At 41.2% G+C, this 27,543-nt stretch overlaps 1 protein-coding gene across 3 annotated transcripts in view; it reads left to right on the top strand.

The window, feature by feature from the left end:
- DPP6 (dipeptidyl peptidase like 6) overlaps positions 1 to 27,543 on the top strand; it is a 1,887,605-nt gene that overhangs the window by 970,607 nt on the left and 889,455 nt on the right. The window contains exon 1 of one of the 3 annotated variants that reach the window (XM_069729745.1): positions 14,195 to 14,592. The exons of the other annotated variants lie outside the window; for them this stretch is intronic. Coding sequence (XP_069585846.1) covers positions 14,536 to 14,592 — 57 coding nt within the window. The 5' untranslated portion in view covers positions 14,195 to 14,535. Of the gene's footprint in view, positions 1 to 14,194; positions 14,593 to 27,543 lie in introns of those variants that run through there. 3 annotated transcript variants of the gene reach the window in all.

Genomic DNA, 27,543 nt, shown 5'->3' with positions numbered 1-27,543 from the left:
AAAAAATAATAAAAAAAATATGATTTTATCAGGAAGAATTTAGAAACCAAATAAAATAAAATGATTTTTTGCAGGGAGAATTTAGAAAACAAATAAAACCAAAAATAGGCGTTCTATGGCCCACTGACTAAGAGAGAGAGAGAGAGATGGAACGCTTAGTACTGGCACACAAGCCCAAAGGGCAATATTAATCTCCCTTTTTTTTTCCAGGGAGAATTTCTAAAACCCCCCCCAAAAAAAAAATAGGCTTTCTATGGCCCACTATTTGTGAGAGAGATGGGACGCTCAGGACTGGCACAGATGGCACGCTCAGGACTGGCACAGAAGCCCAGAGGCCAATATTAATCTCCCTTTTTTTCTGGGAGAATTTATAAAACCAAAAAAAAAATTAAATAGGCTTTCTATGGCCCACTATTTGTGAGAGAGATGGCACGCTCAGGACTGGCACAGATGGCACGCTCACAACTGGCACACAAGCCCAGAGGCCAATATTAATCTCCCTTTTTTCAGGGAAAATTTATAAAACCAAAAAAAAAATTAAATAGGCTTTCTATGGCCCACTATTTGTGAGAGAGATGGGACGCTCAGGACTGGCACAGATGGCACGCTCAGGACTGGCACAGAAGCCCAGAGGCCAATATTAATCTCCCTTTTTTTCTGGGAGAATTTATAAAACCAAAAAAAAAATTAAATAGGCTTTCTATGGCCCACTATTTGTGAGAGAGATGGGACGCTCAGGACTGGCACAGATGGCACGCTCAGGACTGGCACAGAAGCCCAGAGGCCAATATTAATCTCCCTTTTTTTCTGGGAGAATTTATAAAACCAAAAAAATATTTAAATAGGCTTTCTATGGCCCACTATTTGTGAGAGAGATGGCACGCTCAGGACTGGCACAGATGGCACGCTCACAACTGGCACACAAGCCCAGAGGCCAATATTAATCTCCCTTTTTTCAGGGAGAATTTATAAAACCCCAAAAAAAATAAAATAGGCTTTCTATGGCCCACTATTTGTGAGAGAGATGGCACACTCAGGACTGGCACACAAGCCCAAAGGCCAATATTAATCTCCCACTGTATTTTTATCAGGGAGAATTTATACACCCCACAAAAAAAAATACAGAAAAATGAAAAGGCTTTCTATGGCCCACTATGTGAGAGAGATGGCACACACAGGGATGGCACTCTAGCAGAAATGCCAAATTGCCAATCTTAATCTCCCACCAAAAAAAAAAAAAAAAAAAAACAGGGAATGTCCTACAATTACTATCTCCCTGCCTGCAGTAATCTCAGCCAGGTATGGCAGGCAGCTACTATCTCCCTGCCTGCAGTAATCTCAGCCAGGTATGGCAGGCAGCAATAAGGAGTGGACTGATGCACAAATGAAATAAAAAGTGTGGACAAACAAAAAAGATAGCTGTGCAGAAAGGAAGGAACAAGAGGATTTGTGCTTTGAAAAAAGCAGTTGGTTTGCACAGCGGCGTACACACAGCAATGCAGCTATCAGGGAGCCTTCTAGGGCAGCCCAATGAGCTACAGCGCTGAGGGGAAAAAAAAAAACTTCCACTGTCCCTGCACACCGAGGGTGGTGTTGGACAGTGCAAATCGCTGCAGCACAAGCGGTTTTGTGGTTAATGGACCCTGCCTAACGCTATCCCTGCTTCTGACAAAGCGGCAGCAACCTCTCCCTAAGCTCAGATCAGCAGCAGTAAGATGGCGGTCGGCGGGAACGCCTCTTTATAGCCCCTGTGACGTCGCAGACAGCAAGCCAATCACTGCAATGCCCTTCTCTAAGATGGTGGGGACCAGGACCTATGTCATCACGCTGCCCACACTCTGCGTTTACCTTCATTGGCTGAGAAATGGCGCTTTTCGCGTCATTGAAACGCGACTTTGGCGCGAAAGTCGCGTACCGCATGGCCGACCACGCACAGGGGTCGGATCGGGTTTCATGAAACCCCGACTTAGCCAAAAGTCGGCGACTTTTGAAAATGTTCGACCCGTTTCGCTCAACCCTAGTTATTACCATAGTTACACTTACATGATAACTAATAAAGGAAAAATTGTAAGATATCCCGGGAGTGGTTCTTTAATATCTTACATGTCATATAATCATGGGCAGCCAACTACTCAGAAAAACCTCTGGCGCTTGGTGGTGCACCAGACATTGGCATTGTAACCAGGGGATTGCATCTTCTTCTTTAGCTACCTGATAATTCTGCAATAATATGATTGCAGAGATGGCTGATGGGGTCTTTCAGAGATCAAGATTCCATATGCATTTTTTTTAAGGCGTTAAAAGGTGTCCGCTAAAGGACTCCGTTACATGGCGCATTTGTCGCAATTAACACCATGTAACGGATCCGTTAGCGTACCCATTGACTGCAATGTGCTGACGGATCCCTAACGCATCGCAAACGTATGCCATTTTTGGCATGCGTCTGCGATGTGCCGTTAGTTTCGGACGGACCTCGAACGCTGCTTGCAGCGTTCAGGGTCAATTCCTCGCTAGCGCAGATCGGGCATCTGCGCTAGCAAATTGCCGAACGCAATCCCTTTTTGGACAATGCATTAGCGCAATCCGTTAGCGTATCCGCTAAATGGATTCCACTAACGCAATGTGAACCTAGCCTTAAGCTTGATTTTTAATACATGGTGTCAAGTCTAGTGATTGCCTTTCGCTACTCATAACATAGGCAAGGCATATAAAACAAATAATTTTCAGGGGTAAGCATTGTGTAAATGACATGAGGAACAGACTATTTATTCTCATGTTTTCTTTGGCTCTTTCATTCTAGTATGTACAGATGACATTTTGAATACATCTTATTAACACCATCCACAGAACTACCTCTTGTCGCTAACCCTTCCCTAATTCTTACCACAGCGCTTTGATCTAGCACTAACTCATGCGTGTTGTTTAAGGGGTATACTGTATATATATATATATGTATATATATATATATATATATATATACATGCATACACACACAGTACCTATACTGCATATATATACATATTTTTTTCCAGACTACTTGACCCCATAATGACCAAACGATCAGAGGAATTTTTCTTTTTGCATTTCCATTTTTTGCTCCTCTTCTTCCCAAAGCCATGACTTTTTTATTTTTCCATCAACAAGGCCATGTGTGGGCTTGTTGTACTTTTGAATGACACCACTGAATTTACCATATCGTGTACTGGAAAACTGGAAAAAAAATTCAAACTGCGGAGAAATTGCAAAAAAAGTGCAATCCCACAGTTGTTTGGTTTTTTTTTTACCATGTTATCTACGTGCTATAATTGACCTGCCATTATGATTCTCCAGGTCATTTCGAGTTCATAGACCTCTAACATGTAAAGGTTCTTTTTTTATTTAAGTGGTGAAAAAAAATCCAAAGTATGTTTTAAAAAAAAAATTGTGCCATTTTCCGGTACCTGTAACGTCTCCATTTTTGTGATCGAGCTGATGTTTTTAATGATACCATTTTGGTGCAGATATGATCTTTTTATTGCCCGTTATTTCATTTTAATGCACTGTTGCGGTGACCAAAAAAACATAATTCTAGGATTTTTACTTTTTTTCTCGTTACGCCGTTTAACGATCTGGTTAATTCTTTTTTTATATTAATAGATCGGGCAATTCTGAACGCAGCAAACCAAATATGTCTATGTTTAATTGTTTTATTGGTTTATTTTGAATGGGGCAATAGGGGGTGATTTGAACTTTTATAATTTTTTTAATATTTTTCCAAACTTTTTTTTAACTTTTAGCATGCTTCAATAATCTCCATGGGAGACTAGAAGCTGCCATAACCTGATCGGCTCTGCTACATACAGGTGATGATCAGATCGCCTGTATGTAGCAGAAATGCTCACTTGCTATGAGCGCCGACCACCAGAGCAATCCGGCAGTGACAACCATAGAGGTCTGCTGGAGACCTTTGGCTGTCATGCCAAACCATCGGTGACCTACGATCATGTGACAGGTTCAACGATGTGTGGGTTTAGTGATGCGCTTCCGGAAAGCATGAGTTAAATGCCGCTGTCAGAGCTTGACAGCGTCATTTAACTAGTTAACAGCTGCGGGTGGATCGCAAGGCTCTCTTGAACAGGGGCCCACCGGGGGATTCTTCTGTTTTCCTATGGGCCAGTCCAAGCCTGTCTGTAAGTGTGACCTATTTAACAGACTATGTTACACCGCGGCATAACGCGGTGTATCATAGTCCATTAACGCTGCCATTACTTTCAATGGCGGACGCATCGCTAACGCATGCCCACAATGGGCATGTGCTAGCGATGTGCCGTCATTGAGTGACGGAACCAAGACGCGGGCTGCAGCGTTTCTGGGTCCGTCACCGCTAGCGCACTGCTAGCGCAGATGGAGCTAGCAGATGCTCCATCTGCGCTAGCGCAGTGCAAAGGTCGGCACTTGCGCTAGTGCAGTCAGTTTAACGGATGTGTTGAACAGACTGCACAACGCAAGTGTGATCTTAGCCTTATGCCCACTGAGATAATCAATGACCAAAGCAGATCACCACTGAGGACAGTGACTGGATGGGCAGCCATTTCTAGTGCGTTGGGACGAGAGAGGAAAACATAGACCATAAGGGACCAATGAAGAACCAAACATGAGCTGCAGGAGATTGTTGATGATGATAAGTATCATGTCTTATTTTTTATCAAACAAAAAAAATGATAAAAAGTACATGATAAACCCCAGAAAACTCCCTTAACAACTGTTGTGGTTACCATTTGTGGTCCATCAGTTTTTATACTGTCTACTGCAACGAGATCTCAATACTGCAACCAGTCGTATCAATGTTTAGAGATCTTCTGTGTAGGGATCTAGTATTTACCATGGACAAACTGCGGTTTACAGCTTCAGATAGAGCATGTTGCCTACATATGAGGATCTATGATAAGGTAAGGCATGTGTTCCTCCATCTCACAAGCTTAGCATACACTGCAGATCCAATGTCACCAGCCTGAATATTACATCCTGCGTTGTAGATTCGGTAATGATGGATGAATCATAGCAATTTACTCTTTCCATAAGTGTGATCTGACATTCCAGCCTATTAGCTGACATGTTTATCAGAATCTAGTGGCTATTCCTAGGCAAACAGTTCACACTTCGCCTGATTGTATGACTTGTTGATATACGGAACTTTATAATAGCAATGAGTAGTGAACCTCAGGCACAGGTATATCTGAGGACTAATGGTTTCCCGAGGCGTTACATTATACACTGGCCTGAAATCATCCTCGCTGTTCGTCATGTTTATGTATATCCTTTGTATGATCATTTTTAGACTGTGATGCAAAATTTCCAATTTTGGAGAAATGAAAAAAATCCAAAACGTTCAACATTGTTTTATGTCACTCTTCGTATTTGTTCTCATCTTTTGTAAATAAGCCCTTATTTATTACATGCTTCTTAATTTCATTTCCTTTGGACTTTATTATGGATAGGTTTCTTGCTTATATCAGTCTAACTAATTCTACAGATTCCAGAGATTGTTGTCGCGTAACTCCCGTCACCTAGTGGGACTTTCCATTTATTTTTCCAATGTATCATATAAAAATATACATTTGGGACAATGTTTACTAGGGTCCTAAACATGTTCTCCCCACTACTCACCCCCCACTGTTCACAGCTCCCCACTCTCCTCCAGACCCAGATGTCTGGCGTCTTGGGAATGATGCTTCACTGGGACATAGAAAAAATGGACAGTGAAACAGTAATTTTTAAAAAGTTTTTTTACGCCCTGGAATTCTAAAATGACCCAAAACTGCTCCCCATACATAATTAAGGTTAGATACTGACCAGTAAAGTCTGACCTTTGTTCCTACCCCTGCTCCCTGTAATTTCCAAGTAATTTCATAAATAATGTGTCATTGGAGAAATTAAGCCTTATAAGTTTTTTTCTGCTATCTGACAGCAGCATGAGGTGGAGACAGAGACCCTGATTCCAGCGATGTATCACTTAGTATACTGGGTGCAGTAGTTGAAATAGAGTCACAGTTTTCACTATTGAAGATCTAGCAGAGCTCATTTGCTGAGCCATGTATAACCCTGTCCACACCGCAGCTTTCTATGTACAGTGTACAGTGACAGAGAGCTGCTAATCAGTGTTGGGGGAGGGGTTAGACTAGTAGGCACAAGGGCAGTTGTCCTATAGTGATAATCTCCTGCTAAAAAAAACACTGATTGTATTGAAACAGCAAAATACAGCCTAATAAGTGACACATCGATGGAATCAGGCTCTCTTCTCCTACATTATGGTGGGCTCAGATAGTAAAAAGCTTGTTTTATAATTAATGCCCACTAATTTCCCAATACTTCTTTGTGAGTATATATTTTTTTAAAAATATTTTTAAAAGTTGAAGTTGTCACCCTTCCACCCACTCACCCCCCAAAACAGGTTCGAACAACCCATTTAAGTAATTTCTTAGCAATTTGACAGCTCCCTCAAAGTCTAACTATCACCACTTTCTCCTGCCTAAACTAAGACTAGCACCTTAATCAAAGCCTGGCTGAATTCCATAGAGGGGTATATGATCCCGTGATTCCCCCTGTATACACCCCAAATCCTGCCCGTCCGGTTTGATAGGCATCCTTGCTGAGGCGTCTAACCCTCTTCCCAGGTTCTGATCTGCGTCCTCCTGCTCTGATTGCCGTGGATGACGTCTCCTGCAAAATATCACACCTGTGCAGAGACACCACCGACTGCAGGCGGAGGCTAAAACATAAGTAGGGCAGAGCAAAGTGCGCAGGTGGGAGTTTTCGCCTGGCTATGCGGATCACACAGGAGGCATCATCCACATCAATCAGAGCAGGAGGACGGTGATCAGAAGCCGGGAGGAGGGTTAGACGCCTCAGCAAGGACGACTATCAGACCGGACCGGCAGGATTTACATGGGAGAATTTAAAATGATTTTTGGGGGCCATACCGGGGGAATCAGGGGGTATATACCCCTTTATGAAAGGCAGCACAGGTGCTGATTAAGGTGCTAGTCTTAAGGTACCGTCACACATAACGATATCGTTAACGATATCGTTGCTTTTTGTGACGTAGCAACGATATCGTTAACTAAATCGTTATGTGTGGCAGCGACCAACGATCAGGCCCCTGCTGGGAGATCGTTGGTCGCTGGGGAAAGTCCAGCACTTTATTTTGTCGCTGGATCTCCCGCTGACATCGCTGAATCGGCGTGTGTGACACCGATCCAGCGATGTCTTCACTGGCAACCAGGGTAAACATTGGGTTACTAAGCGCAGGGCCGCGCTTAGTAACCCGATGTTTACCCTGGTTACCGTTGTAAATGTAAAAAAAAAAACACTACATACTTACATTCCGGTGTCTCGTCATGTCCCTCGCCATCAGCTTCCCGCACTGACTGGTGAGCGCCGGCCAGCCGTAAAGCACAGCACAGCGGTGACGTCACCGCTGTACTTTACGGCCGGCGCTCAGTCAGTGCTGGAAGCTGAAGGCGAGGGACATGACCAGACACTGGGAATGTAAGTATGTAGTGTTTGTTTTATTACATTTACAACGGTAACCAGGGTAAACATCGGGTTACGAAGCGTGGCCCTGCGCTTAGTAACCCGATGTTTGCCCTGGATACCGGGGACCTCGGGATCGTTGGTCGCTGGAGAGCTGTCTGTGTGACAGCTCTCCAGCGACCAAACAGCGATGCTGCAGCGATCGACATCGTTGTCGGTATCGCTGCAGCGTCGCTTAGTGTGACGCTACCTTTAGTTCAGACATGAAATAACTGGTGACTGTTTACTTTCGCCTGCCCGACAATTCTCCAGCACATTTTAGACTGTGCCCTCGGTGCACATTACTACCCAGTGGATTTCATATTGCTCCCTGGGACTTCAGGATAACTGAATGCTTGTCATCGCACCTTTACAGCTGTTTCCACAAATTTCCCGCCACCCTTCATATCTTAAGCCTTCTTTGATTAGTTGCTGACTCTCCAGAAAGTTTTCTATATGTTCCCACCTTATATCCAATAACAGCTTTCATGAATAATGTATCACTGGAAAACCTGGATCATTAGATGCTGGATTAAAGGTATTTCACAGCAATAAAATCTCTGAGGTTAGCTTTGATAAAGGTTAATATCTGTATAATGAGTATGGATCAGCATTCAATTGCTCTAATAAACCTCTGTCAGATATGATCCATATAAGAACAGCAGGTCAAGGCGGCAACATACAGTAATGTGTTCATTAATAAATCACAATAGTCAGATTCATGGGGCAAATATAGCAAAATGATTATAATTCCCATTCTCTCATTTACCATCATGAAGAAACAAAATGGATGCGATCCCTTAAGCATACAGACATTACTAGGAGATCTCTGAAATGGGCGAATCCCTGTTTCTTTAGTGGCAGACCGTTTTTAAGGAGGTAACATCAATTCTCTAATATATCTCTGTTGCCTGAATCACTTTCCCCTTTTCATGAAGATTGATTTGTGAGGCTGTGAAGAACAGGAAAGGAAGATAAAGAAATCCTCATACCAGTTTAAAGGAATTGCCAGGATTGGACAACCCAATTTCCATGGTATGTTTCTTGGGGACAGGCTGATGTTATGCTCGGGATCCACCCAAACGCCACTGTGATACATTTTCATTGCTTAGTGCAGGAGATAGAGAGCACCAGAGTGCTCATAGGTGCAGTTTTTAATTGTCGACGCGTTTTGAAGTTTTCATACTTCTTGCTCGAGCTATGAGGTTATGTCCTGAGGAAGAAGTATGAAAACTGTGAAACACATCGACATTGTATGTTTCGTGGGGACAGGCTGATATCATGCTTGGGATCCACCCAAAGGCCACTGTGATACATTTTCATTGCTTAGTGCAGGAGATAGAGAGCACCAGAGTGCTTGCAGGTGCAGTTTTTAATTGTCAACGCGTTTCGAAGTTTTCATACTTCTTCCTCGAGTTATGTGGTTATGTCCTGAGGAAGAAGTATGAAAACTGTGAAACACATCGACATTGTATGTTTCTTGGGGACAGGCTGATGTCATGCTTGGGATCCACCCAAAGGCCACTGTGATACATTTTCATTGCTTAGTGCAGGAGATAGAGAGCACCAGAGTGCTCATAGGTGCAGTTTTTAATTGTCGACGCGTTTCGAAGTTTTCATACTTCTTCCTCGAGTTATGTGGATATGTCCTGAGGAAGAAGTATGAAAGCTGTGAAACACATCAACATTGTTTGTTTTTTGGGGACAGGCTGATGTCATGCTCGGGATCCACCCAAAGTCCACTGTGATATATTTTCATTGCTTAGTGCAGGAGATAGAGAGCACCAGAGTGCTTGCAGGTGCAGTTTTTAATTGTCGACACGTTTCGAAGTTTTTATACTTCTTCCTCGAGTTATGTGGATATGTCCTGAGGAAGAAGTATGAAAGCTGTGAAACACATCGACATTGTATGTTTCTTGGGGACAGGCTGATATCATACTAGGGATACACCCAAAGGTCACTGTGATACATTTTCATTGCTTAGTGCAGAAGTTAGAGAGCACGAAAGCGCTAATAGGTGCAGTTATTATTTGTCATTGCGTTTCAAAGTTTTCTTACTTCTTCTTCAAGACATAACCACGTTATGTGGTTGAGTCCTGAGGAAGAAATTTGAAAACTTTAAAACACATTGACAAATAAAAACCGCAATTATACCCTTGTGTATCCTAATTCTGCGTTTCGACTTTCCAGCAGCGCAGATTATTCACGTTTTATTCCCTTATTCATTTTCATTGCTTACAGAAACCACAGAGAACTTTAACTTTACATAATACCCATTAAAATCATCGAATACCCACGAGTGCAAGATAGCTGTTCTCCTGGAGAAAAGGGTTCTCTGGAGGAGCCCACCCCTTTAAAGGGAATCTGTAAGCAGGATTTTGTTATGTAATCTGAGGATAGCATAAGATAGGGGATGAGACACAGATTTCAGCAATGTATCACTTATCAGGTTGTGTGTTGTTGTTTGCTAAGGTTTTTTCACTATGACTTTATCATTGCAGGGACTAGCTGAAAAGTCATCTGACTCCACCCCTTCTTGTGATAATCTGCTCACTGTCAATAGACTATGTACATATAGAGCCTGATGGGGGCGGGGTTATCTTTTTGATCTCTGCTGCATTCTACATCTAAGAACTCTGCTTGTGGTAATTACTGCATCCAGTAAGCTAAGTGATACATCACTGGAATCAGGGTCTCTTTTCCTACATTATGTTGCCCTCAGATAACAGATTCCCTCTAAGTAATGAAAGTGGCTCTATCGTTTAATAACATTCATGGTATTGAGGGTGAGAACCCATCAGTGTGAGACCATAACTGGAATACTATGGCTCAGTAATTTAAGAGAGTTCTCTGTAGTCAGAAATAAAAGTTTTTGCAGTTTCAGAACTTTGATTGATTTTTCTAGGCTTATGATATCGATGACTTATCCTAAGAATTAGCAATCAATATCAGATTGGTCTGACGTTATGCCTCCACCCCTACTGATCAGCTATTTTGAGATTTGGCACCATATGGAGCCAAAATAGTCACATCTCCATTGATCATCAGCTTTTTTCAGGTAAAAACAGAAGATTTTCATCAAAGTGTCATTTGAGTTTCATTGAAGTTTGGTCCGATTTTCATCATTTTTCTTGTATGTGAAAAAAAAAGATTTTTCACTTTCTCCTATCTAGCAGTCAGTGAAAATCGGACAATACTCAGAATGGCATCGCTGAGTTTGCTCCAACACTTGCTTCATCGTTGCTCATATCGCCACAATTTTGCATTGTCCATTTGGTCGGCAAAAAATCACGGACATATGTATAGCCTCATAGACTATCATAGGTACGAGTGATATCAGTGAAAAACATGGATAGCACTAATGCGCGAAAAACTGATGTGTGAGGGAACCCTAAGGACCTGTGCACACATTGCAGATTTGTTGTGTTTGTTGCATTTCTTTTTTATTTTTATTTTTTTTAGATATGTCATAAAACCTGAAGGGTTCCCTGATGATGATCATGAAGTCTCACACACACTTTGATTATTTTTTTACTTGAAGATTTGCTGCACATTTAAATGTGCCGCATGTCCGTTTTTTCAGTGTTCCAGCTCCGTATTTCACCCATACTAATAAGTGGGGAAAAATATGAACCAACGATGCAGGTAAAAAAATACATCATACACGCTTAAAAAATGCACCTATTTTGCGCTGCGTTTTTCCTGCCAAAAGATACAGAAAAGGTGAAGAAATTTCTGCATCAAATACTTAAAGGGAACCTGTCACCTGAATTTGGCGGGACCAGTTTTTGGTTATATGGGCGGAGTTTTTGGGTGTTTGATTCACCCTTTCCTTACCCGCTGGCTGCATGCTGGCCGCAATATTGGATTGAAGTTCATTCTCTGTCCTCCGTAGTACACGCCTGCACAAGGCAATCTTGCCTTGCGCACGTGCAGTATGCTTTGGCCAACTGTGGGCAAAGCCAAAAAGCATTAGTGCGCATGCGCCGGCACACTATGTCCCGGACAACAGCGGCATGCGCCGGTGCACGCGCACTAAAGCTTTTTGGCTTTGCCCGCAGTTGGGCAAAGCATACTGCGCGTACTACGGAGGACAGAGACTGAACTTCAATCCAATATTGTGGCCAGCATGCAGCCAGCGGGTAAGAAAAGGGTGAATCAAACACCTGAAAACTCCGCCCATATGACCGAAAACCGGTCCCGCCAAATTCAGGTGACAGGTTCCCTTTAAAGAGATCGTCCACTACTTTAACCCCTTAATGGCCAGAGGTATTTGTATTTTTGCATTTTTATTTTTTTGCTCCCCTTCTTCCCAGAGCCATAACTTTTTCTTATTTTTTGGTCAATATGGCCATGTGAGGGCTTGTTTTTCGCAGGACGATTTGAACTTTCGAACAACACCATTGGTTTTAACATATTGTGTACTGGAAAATGGTAAAAAAAATTCCAAGTGTGGTGAAATTACAAAAAAGTGCAATCCCACAATTGCTTTTTTTTTTTTAACATGTTCACTAAATGCTAAAGCTGACCTGTGACTATGATTCTCCTGGTTCATAGTTCATAGACACCAAAGATGTCTAGGTTCTTTTTTATTTAAGCGGTTAAAAAAAATTCTAAAGTTTGTTGCAAAAAAACAAAATTGCACCATTTTCCGATACCCGTAGCGTTTCCATTTTTCGTGATCTCGGGTTGGGTGAGGGATTATTTTTTAATACCACTTTTGTGCCGATGTGATATTTTGATCGCCCGTTATTGCATTTTAATGCAGTGTTGCGGCAACCAAAAAGAAGTGATTCTGTCGTTTTGACTTTTTTCCTCGTTACGCCGTTTAACGATTGGCTTAATTCTTGTTTTTTTGTTGATAGATCGGGCGATTCCAAACGCAGTGATACCAAATATGTCTATGCTTGATTTTTTTTGTTTTATTTTGAGTGGGGCGAAAGGGGGATGATTTGAACTTTTATATTTTTTTATATTTTAAAAACTTTTTTTTTACTTTTACTTTCTCCATGGGAGTCTAGAAGCTGCAGCTGTCTGATCGGCTCTGTTACATACAGGCGATGATCAGATCACCTGTATGTAGCAGAAATGCTCACTTGCTATGAGCGCCGACCAACAGGAGGCCCTCATAGCATTCTGGCTATGACAACCATAGAGGTCTGCTGGAGACCTCTGGTTGTCATGCCAACCCATCGGTGACCCGTGATCATGTGACGGGTCACCGATGGGCAGGTTTAGTGATGCACTTCCGGTAAGCGCAAGTTAAATGCTGCTGTCAGAGATTGATAGTGGTATTTAACTACTTAACAGCCGCGGGTGGATCACTATTCCACCCGCGGCTGTTGCGGTCATATGTCAGCTGTATAGATCAGCTGTCATGTGCCTGGAAAGGTGCGGACTCAGCGCTGGAGCCCGCACCAAACAGGGGGAGTCTGATATCGGTGTACTATTATGCCCGATGTTGGAAAGGGGTTAAAGAGATCCCCGGGTTTCAGAACCGCTATCGAGTCTACAGTTTCAAAACCAGTCAAAATGAGTTTCCTGGCTTCACAAAATGTTGATTTTTTTGTTGCATTTAAGAACTGAAAGTGTTTGGTGTGTGTTAAATATAAAAGGGTCAACCAGTTTATTTTTTAGTTTCAGAAATTAAAGGGGTTCCCATATTTTAAGAAATTAATTGGGCATCTGGTACACATGAGACCTTCTGTAATTTCAGTTGCAAAAAGTTAAAGAAGCGCACCAGTTTCAGGGCTTAAAAAGTCTCTTTGATTTCTCTGTGTAAAGGGGTCTTTGGATTTGGAATGAAAAGGGTTTCTGAAGTCTCTGGTTCCCGAGTTTGAAAGGGTTCTCCACATTCGTATCTTATAACTTGAGATTCCTTTGTTAATGCTTAGATCAAACTTTTTTTTCTGCTTCAGATGCCTGAATACTATTAACATGAATTAATGATGAGGGCATGGTGGGTCATCCTCTGGGGTCACAGCTCCCAGTTCTCCATTAACATAAGGCTAGATAATGAAGTCTTAATTACATATCAGGCAATTCTGAGTGGACAGAACCCCTTGAAATGACTATCTCCTTACCGCTCAAAAAACGAGAAAAAAGTAACTGAACATAAACAATAAATAACAAGCGACATAACATTTAATAACAAGCAGCATCTCGTTCCTCTCTCCTTCCTTATTAAAAAAATAACATCTTGCATTTAACAAAAAAGGCAGAAAACAAACCAACAAAAGAACCCTACAGAACTTAATATGATGGAACAAACACGTCGATACAATAAAATTGAAACTTTGACATGAGAATCATATTAACTGTTGTTATAGAAATGTTCCTATAAACTGGTGTTCGTGCACCGTGATATTAAGCCGCGTGCGCTGTGCACATGATTCGATGAACATTTCATCCTCGGATCAGTTTTACGACTTGACGTTTTGGGCTCTGGGTGATAATATGGCACAGAAAAATGTGCAGATTGCACGTCGTAGCCTTAGACTGTGTCCTGTGTGCCGGAGCAGCCAATGAGGCCGTGCCTTACATCTGGATCTCTCCCTGACGGGGAAACAGTCCTACAAGGGGAAGGCTGTGCTGCTACCTTTCTGCTGGCAGGGCTGCGGGCTGGTGCATGCTCTGTGAGCCTGACTAGGGAAAGAGGAGGAGGAGGTGGAGGAGAGGAAGGGAAGCAGGAGGGGGGCTACATCGCTAGGTTGTCTCCAAGCTATGCTGCTGCCAGTAGCAGGTTGCCAAGCAGTTATCATTGCTTCTGTGATGCAGAGGCTGTTGCTAATTGTAAAGAGCCTAGCATCTTATCATCTCCCCTGACTTGTATTATTTGGTGTTTGGCATTCCTTTTTGATATGCATTGATATCGACCGATGATTGTTGTGATGGATTAGTAACTCGTACTCGTTGGCTTTGGGGCATTTTCACCAGACGGTAACATCACATAGACTACTGCGGTGGGTACAAGTGGGGGTGATCATGACCACAGCTAAGGAACAGAATTCTTCAGGGAAATCGCAGCAGCAGCAAGAGCAGGTAATACCGATGTGATCTTTTCTCTTTTATTACGTGGGAAATGTTTGGGAATGACATGCACCGGATACCACCTGAGTCACTCCGTGCCGCCAGGACTGCTCCGGAGCCTGCAGTTGTAGAGTTTTGCTATTTTTAACAGATTGCTTCTTTTTTTTTTTTTTTACCTCCATCAATTATGTATAGCTTCAGAATAGCAGGCAGGATAATTAAGCTTTCTTGTGTTTCCTTATATACATTCTTGAAGGGGGGCTGGGAGCTCTTGGAAGTTGCTGAATGGCTTTTGTAACTAGTTCCCGGTGAAGAATATGAATGCAACATAGACTGGATTCCTCCGATGCTCCGCATAACATATGCACATGGGGGGATGAGACGTCTGGAACTCGCCACCTTCCTCATTAGTACCTGGCGCTCTCCATTTACTAGAGGTGCTGCCTTGTAAACTTTTGTAGTTGCAGCTGATGATTGGAGACGTTACATATACTCACCTCGGCCATACACATGAGATGTAACTAAGATTTAGCGGTCAGGGAATCGGCAATTTCCTTTTGCTGTTTCCTCCAGAGAGACATAAACATTTCCCTAAAGATTCTCTTATTTCATTATGGTAAATAATTGCCCGTTGTGATCGATAGTTAAAGGAATCTAAGACGATTGTCAGAGACTATTCCTTAGGTCGGGGATTCATTCTGTCATCCAGTTTCTTGACACTTGATACAAGGTATCGACCTACGGAAAGACCAGTGTATCATGTTGTTTGCATTGAAGGGATCGTTTTGAAAAAGATGGAAAATGTATTATCCTATTCCACTCCTAAAGCATTGGTTGTTTCGGACGTAGAAGAGCTGAGTTTGTGATATCTAGGCTTTTACGTAGGACTGCAGGCGAGCTGCAAAGTTATGGTAACTCTGAGAAACAAATGACAAACTGAGCTCGGCAACGTATTGAGTTTTTGGGGTTTTTTTTTCCTGCGGTTAATAAAATAAACGGCTGAGATCAATACTGTGATAATGGACTACGCTGGCACTTTTTTTTTTTAAGAAATGCCAGGCGGCACTTGTACCACGATGTGTGGGTATATGAAATTTGCATTACAATATGAATTAGTAAATTGTATGTGCAGCTATGCAAAAGGTATAAAACTGAGCTACATCAAAAAGCTTTTCTCTTGCAACACTTGGGAGCCTGACTTAAGTGAACGTTACAGTATTCCGCTGTGTTTCTTCTGTTAAACACAATGTAGACATACCTATTAAATCTATTTTAGGATGGCATTCATTGTGCATAATCCAGAGGTTACGCCAGAAAAATGTACTCACTCAAGTACCTGAGCGCATTAACTTGTCATGTGGAATTGTTCCTCTTAAAGGGAAAATGACTATGGAAATAAGTTTGGCTTGAAGAAAACTACAGTACGGTAAATGGGAATCCATGTTCTGAAGCAGCTGCTCGCGTCACTTATTGTACATGTCCAGTTCTAGGGAGCAAACCTATAGCTCTCTGTACTTTATAGGTTTCGCCGCTCTTGCTGACGTCCAATTATCTTCTGCTCATGTTTCCTAGTAGATGTAAATACAATATGGCACTTATTAAAGGGGATTGTGCAAAATAGTTTTGTGCGGATTTTATTTATGAACAATACGTCCAAGTTTTAGATCGAAAGGATTGTAATGTCGGAAGAAAGACTTTATGTTATTGGGAGGGGTTTGGAGAAATATTGATAGGGTCATTAAAGTGTGCAAAACATAACAAAACATAAAGCATGCTTTTATTTCCTACTGCCGGTGTCAGTTTTCCATTAAAGGATTATTCTCATTTTTCATAAATGGTAAAAATTACAAAGTGCTTGTAACAAACAACTTTTCAGTTTGCTTTTTAATTCTATCGTTTACTCCTTGTCAACTTGGTTCAGGCCATCACTGCAGTAGATCAGTGCTGAGCAGTCTCCTTGGCAGTGAGTACAGTGCTTACAAGTTCTTTCCAATAGAGCTTGTGAAATGCCCGCCAGGGCCGTGGGATACTCAGTACCGGGTCCGGTACTTAAAGTGATGTGTCACGGTGCCAGTGATCCGGTCCTTGGCCCTGGGCGCCCATGTTAAGGGAAAAGTCTTTAAAGGGGTCCAATGGGGTGATGTTATGACAGCTGGGATGATATGGCTTCCCACAGGTGATGCTGGGTCCCCAGGGCTCCCAGTGTAGTAGGGACAGATGGTAGATGGTGTAGAAAGAAATAAAGGTCACAAGTTGCAGTCTCTACCTCTTTACTGTAGAGTTCAGGCAACCGCAGTCCAGGGTACCGGATCACAGGTACTGGTATGGTCCGGCCGGCTTGAAAGTGAATCTGGAATCCCCCTTACCAGATAGAGTTGGAAGCCTTCCTTCTAGCGCTGTGGTGTTGCAGTCCCTTGCTTCCTTGTACCTCACACAAGGTCCTCACATTCTCTCTGTCCCCCTTTAGGTAGGACACTAACCGCATGACAGGTAACTAGAGCCTTTTTACAGGATCTCTATAACGACTCGGGCTCTATCTGCTACTGTGTCTTCGGGTGTTAATGGTGGGCAGGTGAATTGAAATCCAACTGTCCGCCGGTTTCTGCCGTGGGGCATGAAGTTACACCCACAAATTTGATCTTCCGGCTACTGGTATCTGCGCTTCAGCATGGAGGAAGCTCAGTCGCAGCTTCTCTCTCCAGCTCTTCACTCTCCTTTGATCCTTCCTCCCTCATTCTCTCTACAGCTTGTTCTGTCGTTTTCTCTCTCCTTTCCAGGAGCTGCAGCACCTCACTTTGCTGCACGGCCCCTCTGTCTTCCTGACTCTCTCTGTTTATTCCTCTCTCCTAACTCCTCTGTGACAGACTTCCCTCTTTCCCTGTCTCTGACAGACTAACTACCTTTCCCTCCAGCCAGAATATATATAGAGGAGCCACCCACAAGCTGGATCAGAGCTCCCCCTTCTGGCCTGGAGTAAGAACATGTTGCACGTTTCTGATACCTGATAAAGGGATCCTTCCTCGCTTCCAAGCATGACATCACTCTCCCTGTGAGGAAAGCAATGCCACTGTAAAAACCAGGAACCTGGGGTGTTACACTTGTAAGAGCCTTTCCGGTGCTGCAGAAGCAGAACTGCCTTTGCTTGCAACAGAAAATAAACAGTTTGGTCCAGCGGCACGACAATGCTGTTTGTGCAAAATTTCTATCAAACAGGAGTGCACCAACCCCGTGCAAGTAGCACATAGTGCAATCCTAAATAAGAGTAAACCCATTCTACAGTCAGCAATAGACAGTGCAGCACAAATGATGTAGAATGCAAATGGTGCAATATTTAGGTTAAACCCTTTAAATAATATGGACACCTCAAAGAGGAGGGTTTTTTACTTAAATGGGTGTATTTTGGTCTAAAGATCATTTTTGCTTTTGGGATTCAGCAAAAGCCTTCGTGTTGCACTGTCCATTGCTGGATGTAAAATGAGCTAAGAATCCATTAATGCAATTGTTCTAAAGAGAGAGTTTGTAACTCTTTTATTTTTCTTTTCTTGAGCTCTTTTCAGTTGATTTATGACCACGGATTACAGCAAAGTTCAGCTGAACTTTAGGGTTATAAAGCAGCTAAGGGGAGCTAACAAAGAGAGATAAAAGAGTTGCAAACTTTCCTTCAGGAAGAGTTCACTGACAGATTTTCAGTTAACTTATTAAGTAGCCAAAAATCATGCACACCAAAAGTCGATAAAAACCAGAATTTTAATGAAAACCAATGACAAAAATGATTGTAGTCTAAAATTCATGTATTTAAGTAAAAAAAATAAATTCATGTGCCCATGTATCCTATATGTAAATAAAAATATACACAGTTAATCTTTACTTTATTATAAGTCTTCATCTTCTATGGACAAGATAGCAGTAAGGAAACACCCCCACCACCCCCACTATTCTGATCCGCATTCTCAGTATACACTTAATGAATATCTTGCCTTATCTTAATAAACACACATAAACCCATGCATGCTTTGTCTTCTTTTACCACAACCATATCATGTTCTTTGGAGTACCCCTTTAAATACATGTAGTCATTGACTGGACTACAAATTAGTATACTCTCTACCTGGTGCTGTACGATCAATATTCTTCTGCATCTGCAACATGCTACAGGTCTGCTGAATCCAATATACGGTATTTTGTTTCCAACATTAATAATGATGCTATCACACTCGTGGATGGGAATACATTATAGGAATACAGAAAATATGATTTATATTCTGTATATTGGGCTAGAGATTTCACAGGCTGTATCAACTTCTAATAAGTCACTGTGGCTTATGGAGATTTGTTGACTTTACCTAAATCATAGTTGGAACATTGTGGGGACTATGCCTTCTATATGGCTATGACATTAAAAAGGAATGGTCTCAATATCATTGCCTGATTAGATGTAATGTCTGGCTTTGGACATAAGCCTAAAAAGACTACCTCAGACGGCCTTGGCTCTACACACTTCATTTTTCACATCTCAGAGGAGCTCTCTCACCTTTTAACTTTTACACAGGGATACAGACTTACTGCGTGGTCCCCTGAGTTACATCAATGATGTACCTGCTGGCCTGAAGACAGAGTCTGAGGCATTAGCAGTCCAACTAGCCAAGTCAGTATCTGATGGGGCAGAACCCAGAACAGAAGGATGAGACAAAACCATAGTCAAGGGAAGAGCAGAGATCGGATGTCATGAGATCAGTCAAAACTTAGGTAAACAGGTTAAGGTCAGGATCATCAGGATCTCAGAGGCAGACTTTGAGTAACAAGCATGGTCAAGATCAGGGTAACACAATAAGTAGTAGCACCAGAGTCCTGGGAGTTATCCAGGCCCAACATCTGTAATTTCCAGCAGAACGCTGAGAGTTTAAGTAGGGTGTGGTGCTACGACATTGGCCATAAAAGGGAGCTGATTACACCTGCTGACATCCTGGAACCTCAGGTCCCAGCCACACCACTATCTCAGGCAGGAGAACATCTGTGCCGCCCCGAGATATTGTCTATGACATCTCCATCACTCTGTGTGCGGCACCTTGCGATCTAGAGAAAGTCTGGGTGGAGATGTGACATTAGATGAATAGTATAATGATATAGATGTTTAGCGATTTCACATGTGATGGCAAAGTTTTTAAACTTTATTAGGTTCTTTAGAAGGACGTAGATCTGGGGATTTATTCTGAAGGAATATAGGCTGAACTAAATGGACAAATGTCTTTCTTCGGCCTCGCTAACTATGCTACTATGCTACTATGTTAACCTGTAACGGTTCTTAGATACATCATGAAAGTCTCTTTCTAAAATGTATATGGGATAGACTGTTTTTTAGTTGATTAATTAACTGCTTGTGAAGATTATTGCAGCACACAAAGACACAATATGACTCCCTTTTCATTATTCACCTTTTATCTTCAGTGATATAGATATGGCTACGTTACAGCATTTTCTGGACATTACGGCTATAGAACTTTAGCTCAGATCAGCCCTAATTGTGGCACTATTCGTTTTGTGAATATTTCTAATATAACACCACAAACACTTAGTATGAATATTGACTTTCATATAGTTTAAAGCAGGTCATCCTAGCTTAAATATTAGGAAACCACAGGGTGGGGAATTGTCCTAATGGTCAAGGAAAAAGCATCGGGGGGAGCACACTTCTTTGAATTTGGTGCTTAAGGCTAAACTTTAAAAAGTTTGTCCCACGAATTAAAAAAATTTGCCAAAAATAAACACAAATGAAAAAGCGCTCTCAATTAATTTCGTACATACCCTGCCACTCTTGTCTGAAGCTTTTAGTGGTCTTTGTGTACTTTTCTGCAGTGCAGACTTGCCGTACATCCTTGTGACCAATGGTGATGCCTACACGTGACTGCTATCTCTATTCCATTGTCTCTTTTCTTCTTCTTTATCCTTTTGATGACATGTACCTGAGAGTTTCTGATGCTCCCCCACTATATAATATTCCACATGGGTTTAGATAAAGTTTGCTTCTTTTGTAAATATTTACCTTCTATAAGATCTTGTACTGCCTTAATTGTTTTAGCATCTTTCCTTTTTTTTAGTATTCCTCCTCTATCTAAATACGCCTCAATATATTTTATGATTTTTGACCTTTTGTTAATTTATTGTTTTACTGTTAATTTTAAAAAAGGATTACCCGATGGAAATGTGATGCGGCAACATGTTCTTTATATGCTAATGTAATAAAACAAATATACAAAATATAAACTAATGTACAAAGGAAATGGTGTAAGCTTAAGAACACAGTTCAAAGTGATGTACTATTATATATTATATCCTTTCTAGAACTTCCCGTGATACATAAAGTATGGTAACTGGATAAACTACGTTGGATTAGTGTATATTACCAAGGAATGTTGTTTTACTTAACTCTTATTATTTAGGATGTAACTAAACCAGGCGCCAACCAGAATTCTGTACACTTCTCATAAAGCATCGTAAAATGTTTTCTATACTTAGACATGTTAATAGTATATACAATGCTGAGCATAAAGGTAATATTCTACTTTATTTGATGAAATCCAGGTGATTTCTTTTTTTAATATAGTACTAAGTCCTCTAAATATGACGTCATATAATTACTATAGGGTATGAGGCACAATAGATCAGACTCCTTATGTAGATAGATAAATAGATAATTAGATGATTTAATTGACATATTACAGCCTGGGATGTGTCATCACTAGCCAGCTCTGACGGCATCTGGTGGATATATACTTTATCTGTAGTTACTTCCAGACTGTGCGGCCACAGTAAACCATGGAGACGCCATCACATACATGTGCTTATGTCATCTACGTGCAAGCTGCTTTCTAATTAGAAGTACTTTCAAGCAGACCAGATGGTTTACACTAGTTGCACAGATCCATCATTAAAGAGGTTCCCCCATGAAAAAAGTTCATTTCAATCTTTAGATCTTGGAATAATAATAATATTCACAATTGGATGTGTTTAAAAAAAATGTTCCTGTGCTGAGATAATCTTATAAATGTGTACTGTATAATGGCTGTGTCTGACCGTACAGGAACATGGTCTGATCATACCACAGCTCCTGGGCAGAGGAGGATGCAAAGGAGAGTACACAGACATTACAGCTCGGGATTACAAATGATTCTTTCTTTGAGGTAAAACCTTTTTAAAAAAAAAAAACATTCAGGAAAATGCTTTATCTCACAAAAAGAATCAGCTGTGATCCTGAGCTGTAATGTCTGTATACTCTTTTGAAGCTGTGGTATGATCAGACCATGTCCCTGTACGGTCAGACACAGCCATTACACAGCAGGGACACATTTATAAGATTATCTCAGCACAGGAACATTTTATTTAAACACATCCAATTGTGGAAGTTATTATTATTCCAAGATCTATTAATTAAAATCAACTTTAAAATTAACTTTGTTAATGGGAAAAACCCTTTTAGGCTACGTTCACATTTGCGTTGCGTCGGGCGCAGGTTTGGCGACGCATAGCGACGCATGCGTCATGCGCCCCTATATATAACATGGGGGCGCATGGACATGCATTGTCTTGCATTTTGTAACGCATGCGTCATTTTTGGCGCAAGCGTCAGGGCGCAGAGGATGCTGCATGTTGCATTTTTTTTGCGTCCAAAATCAAGCCAAAAATGGACGCATGTGTCACAAAACAATGCATTTTTGCATGCGTTGTGCGTTGCGTCGCCGCCGCAATGCCCAACAACGCAAATGTGAACGTAGCCTAAGAAACCCCTTCCCAGTTAGCCCTGCAGATGGAAATAAGTCAGAAACTACACTGGCAATCATACTTTCTATGTGCTTAGTAAGACACTAGGTGAACTGATACATCGTGATTGATACAGTGAATAGGAGATGAGCTAAATTAGTCAGGACCATCACACAATGAAACTCCCACAATCCTCAGTGTCAAAGTAGTGGTCAACCCCTTTAAAAGGAAGCTATTATCTGAAAATCACCCATTATTTAAATCATTTTTTTGTGTTAAATGTATTTTTTTATGTCCATAATGTTTTTTTTACATATAGCAATCTATTAAAAATAGAAAAACTGAAATATTGCAATTTTCAAACTGGCCACAAAGTCTTTTTTAGACTATAACTTCCTGTAGTTTCAGGAAAAAACACATGTACATAGCCACAGTGGTCAGACCATGACTCTATCTTTTTTATCAAAGCATATTCAAAGGTCATTATGAAGGAAAGAAAAGCAGGGTCAGTTCTGACACCGCCTATTGTGATTGGTGGATCTGCTGATAATGAGCCTACTGAAAACTCTTCCTGAAATGACAGGAAGTAAAAGTCTGAGAAAGCCCCAGTGGCCAGTATGGAAATTGCAAGATTACTTATTTTTTCTATTCTACTAAAGATCATGATGCAAAAAAAAATTGCTAAATAAAAAAAATAAATGTAACCCGACACCTGATTTAAACAATTGATCATTTTCTAATGATAGATTCCCACTAAGGAAAATTCCTCAAGAACACTACTTACTAATATACAAGTTAGATAGGTACTGCCAGTTCTTTTTAAGAGGTCCTCAGTTTTGGACTATCTCTATCTGTTACAAGGGTGCCTTGAATTTTAATTCAGCGTAGCCCAATGCCTAGATGAAATAATGGGTTGCCTTTGTAATGTAGGGCAGGACAAGCCCTCCAAGGAGAATGACACCTTTTGTGACCGGTCTTCACTTTTGACCAAGAGATGAGATTCCTGACCAAGAGATGAGATTCCTGATCAGAGGACGCCTTCAGAATTTCCTAACAGGGAATTGAACACTGGACTTTCTAAGATGGAGAACCTCGTTATGGATGCTTACTATTAGGTAGCACACTTGGCATCAAGTAGATCTGAGAATTGTGAAGCAGCGATTGTCTGCCTTCTCTCGAGTCGTACAAAGCTCTGCCTTCCATTTCAAACTTCCTGAGCAATTTCCACAATCCCTCAAATCATCGTCTTCTTGGACAACAGTCTTTTTAGCTGTGAAAGATAACTGAAGACTATTGACAGTTCCTAATAGCCATTGCTTGAGCGCACTGTTATTTCAATAGAGGAAAATCTATTTTAGTACAGATGTACATTATTCAGTTCACAAAGTATCTGGAAGTAATCCAGGCGAGGCAAATTACATGTATTTCTTATGTATGAATGCAGCTTAAGTTAAATCATTGCGGAGCAGGAAAAAAAAATCTTTTTCATCCATTTTTACCTTTCGAGTTGTCAATGTATGATGATTTGACAGCTATTGATGCTTGTCATTCACTATTAAACTGAGCAGAGACATCATGCGGAAAGATGAAATAATAAAGAAATGGGATTGTACGTGATTGTGGAAGAAAATACAAAAAATACAGATTATATCATTGTAAGACATAGCAGAGCTGAATTCATCAGTAAATCTCTGGGGTGTCATCATGTGTCTGGGAGTTTACTAAGCAATGATAACAGATTTAGTTTACCTATAATCCTGTGGAGAGCTACGGATGGCACATCGAGATGATTTACGTCAATGTATACCTAATGAGAAACTCAACTCTCTGAGCTTTGCTATGTCTAACAAACTCATGGCGCTGTATGTAATGTGACTATGAAAATAATTAAAGGGATTTTCCAAAACTTTAATATTGATGACTTAGTCTTTGGATAGATCATCAATATTAGATCCAGGGATCAGCTGATGGGAGAGCTACAGCTCATTAGAAGTAGCATGGACCCATATGTTGTGTCGTGGTCGTGAAAGGTGGTGCAAGCTCTCTGTTATACCAGAGAACGGGAAGAAGCTGCAATGTCATTTACAGCGACTACTAGTGTTGAGCGATACCTTCCAATATTTGAAAGTATCGGTATCGGATGGTATCGGCCGATACCGGCAAAATATCGGATCTCGCCGATACCGATACCCGATACCAATGCAAGTCAATGGGACACAAATATCGGAATGTATCCTGGATGGTTCCCAGGGTCTGGAGGAGAGGAAACTCTCCTTCAGGCCCTGGGATCCATATTAATGTAAAAAATAAAGAATAAAAATAAAAAATATGGATATACTCACCCCTCCGAAGAACCCTGGCTGTCACCGCTGCGAGCGTCTGCCTCCGTCCTTAAGAATGCTGTGAGTGAAGGACCTTCGATGATGTTGCGATCAGGTGTCCGGTCACTTGACCGCTCACGTGACCGCTCACCTGACCACGACGTCATCGAAGGTCCTTCACTCTCTGCATTCTCAGGAACGGAGGCAGACGCGTGCAGCGGGTTCGCCGGAGGGGTGAGTATATCCATGTTTTTTATTTTTATTCTTTATTTTTTACATGAATATGGATCCCAGGGCCTGAAGGAGAGTCTCCTCTCATCCAGACCCTGGGAACCATAAGCACCGCACACGCCAAAGATGACTGGGAACTTCCGATTCCGATTTCCGATATCACAAAAATACTCTGTATCGGAATTTCGATACAGCAAATATCGGCCGATACCCAATACTTGCAGTATCGGAATGCTCAACACTAGGGACTACACAATGTAATAAACTGACCCATCAATGATCGATGGGGACATACAGTATTAGGATATATGGAATATCATACATGAGATCGCTCACTTAGGCCGAGTTCACACTTGCATACTGGGGCTTTGCTGATGGCTGCGTACTTCCTCCGTAAAGCTCCGCCCACTTCCGCATTTCTTCCATTTAGGTCTGCCTACTCCTGCATGCGTCCTATGTACCCATTTTTAACATTGGGTATGCAGGACATGTGGATGTATGCAGATGCATCATTTTGACCACCCGCTGACCGCACGGGGACGCAACAAGTGCGGAAGTAAGCAGAGCTTCACGGAGGAAGTACGCAGCCGTCTGCAAAACCCCGGTACCAAGTGTGAATGTAGTCTTAGAATCCGTTCTGGATTGAAGAGTCATTCTGATGGACCGGGTACATCCATGGTGCCCATGATTGATCATTAATTTAAATGCCTATAAAGACATCTAATACATCATTCAGAAGTATGATACTTGGCCAGTCATTGCTTCATCCAGTGATGCCAGCTGATAGGTGGGAGTTTCTGCAGTTGGATCTGCACCAATCAGCTATTTTATGGGCTAGATTCTTTTAGAAAACTCCTTTTATTAAGTCTCATGAGTTGAATTACAAAAGCCCTGTTTGTATTGTATACCTGTAGTGGACATTTAGTTGCTAGGTTTCCACTAGGTCCATACAAGCAGATGTCTACTACAGGACAAAGAAAAATACTCTGTACAGTAGACAACAAAACCAAAGACATGAGTCGGAGCATAAGTTAGTATGTGGCAAGAGCACATTTACACTGTGGCCATTTGTTAGAGACAAAACCCAAGAAGCAAACAAAACGAGCATATACCCTGAAGCATCATAAGTAAATAGGTAAATAGTAATAGTACATATAAATAACATAGGGGGCTTAGTTATCACTATTTTGTAAAAGCCATCCCAATGTGACAAGGTTGACCCAAGTATCCCAATTGCGGTAGGATGGTTTTTACGCTTTTTTGTTAACCCTCCGTCACATACAACTGATCTGACAGGCGCTTCTCTTTTACTTTTATTTTTCCTTCCTCACCAGATTGTGAGGAAACCCCCTCCCTCCAGGTAGTCTCCTGTCTCTTGAAGGTCTGTGAAACCTGATATCACAGTTGGATTTCAGAGCTTCAGGGGAGAGGATATAGCTGCACAGATCTCTCAGGCTCATTGTATGTGAATACGTCACATTCAGTAAGGTTGGTATTTTATGTTTTTATTCATCACAATAGTTTATTTAGCTTGTTTTATGAATGTATAGCACAAAATGTGAGGATATTTCATAGAAATAAGGGAGATTTTCTAAAAGAAAGTGTGCTGCTCAGGCATATACAGTAGTTCCCTAACATATTCCTTCTCTTGCTTCAGATTATCTGCTGAAATGGAGAGGAAAATGTACAATTTATCCAAACAACTTGATGTTGAGGAAGTAACAAACATGCTGTTAGATGATAGAGACCTCACACTGAATGAGGATTTAGGAGAGGAAAGTGAGATTGATTCTCATGATGAGGTGGAAGAATGTGTCCTGGATTCTGAAACAGAGCAAGATGGTGACAGTGGTGAGGATGAAGAAGTTGGATCATATTATATTGGAAAAGATAAAAATACTAAATGGAACAAGAAGCCATAGTTCAGCTCAAAAGGTTCCGCCCAGAAGATGATGGTGAAAAGTCACCATCTGCACCACCTCACAAAAGAAGGAGATGCACCACCTGCCAAACGGAAAGCGGAACCAGAAGGCTTTCAAATTATGAATGTCTCAAATGTCATAAAGCAATTTGCCTGACAAATGCAAAAATGGTGTGTAATTCTTGCTATTTGCTCTGCAAGTGTGACTTTTCTGGGGAAACCTCAGCATCTACTTCTGATTGAATATGTTTTTAATAGTACTTAAGGTACCTTAAAATTAAGTTTGTGTTCAAAAATTTTCTTTGTACATTTTTTTGAGAGAGTCGAACTGGGGACTATTTGGCGGGAGTTTTGAAAAGTTTGTATTTCATAGTTATTAGTTTTATGTTAAGTAAATGTTTTTTTTGCAACTGATTATGTGTAGTCTCTTTTATTACATCCCTATGAAGGTCACTGATCACTTTTAGAGCACTGAAATTGCAAACATTAGATATTATAGGTATTTTTCCAGCAGGCGCCTGACAGGCACATTGTATGTGAACTCGTTAGTACGAATATTGTATGTGACGGAGGGTTAAAAATAGTACTATTTATATTCATTATTTACTACATGGTATATGCTCATTTTGCTTTTCCTTGAGTTTTGTGTATATATATTAGTCAGTTGGTTCTTGAGATACAAAAAAAATTACCTCTAAGTTTTGGTTTTGAGTTTTCAATGTCGAGTTTAATTGT

This window comes from Ranitomeya imitator, chromosome 6 (assembly GCF_032444005.1).
Source record: "Ranitomeya imitator isolate aRanImi1 chromosome 6, aRanImi1.pri, whole genome shotgun sequence".
Classification (NCBI taxonomy): domain Eukaryota; kingdom Metazoa; phylum Chordata; class Amphibia; order Anura; family Dendrobatidae; genus Ranitomeya; species Ranitomeya imitator.
This window is presented reverse-complemented; position numbering and strand designations above follow the sequence as displayed.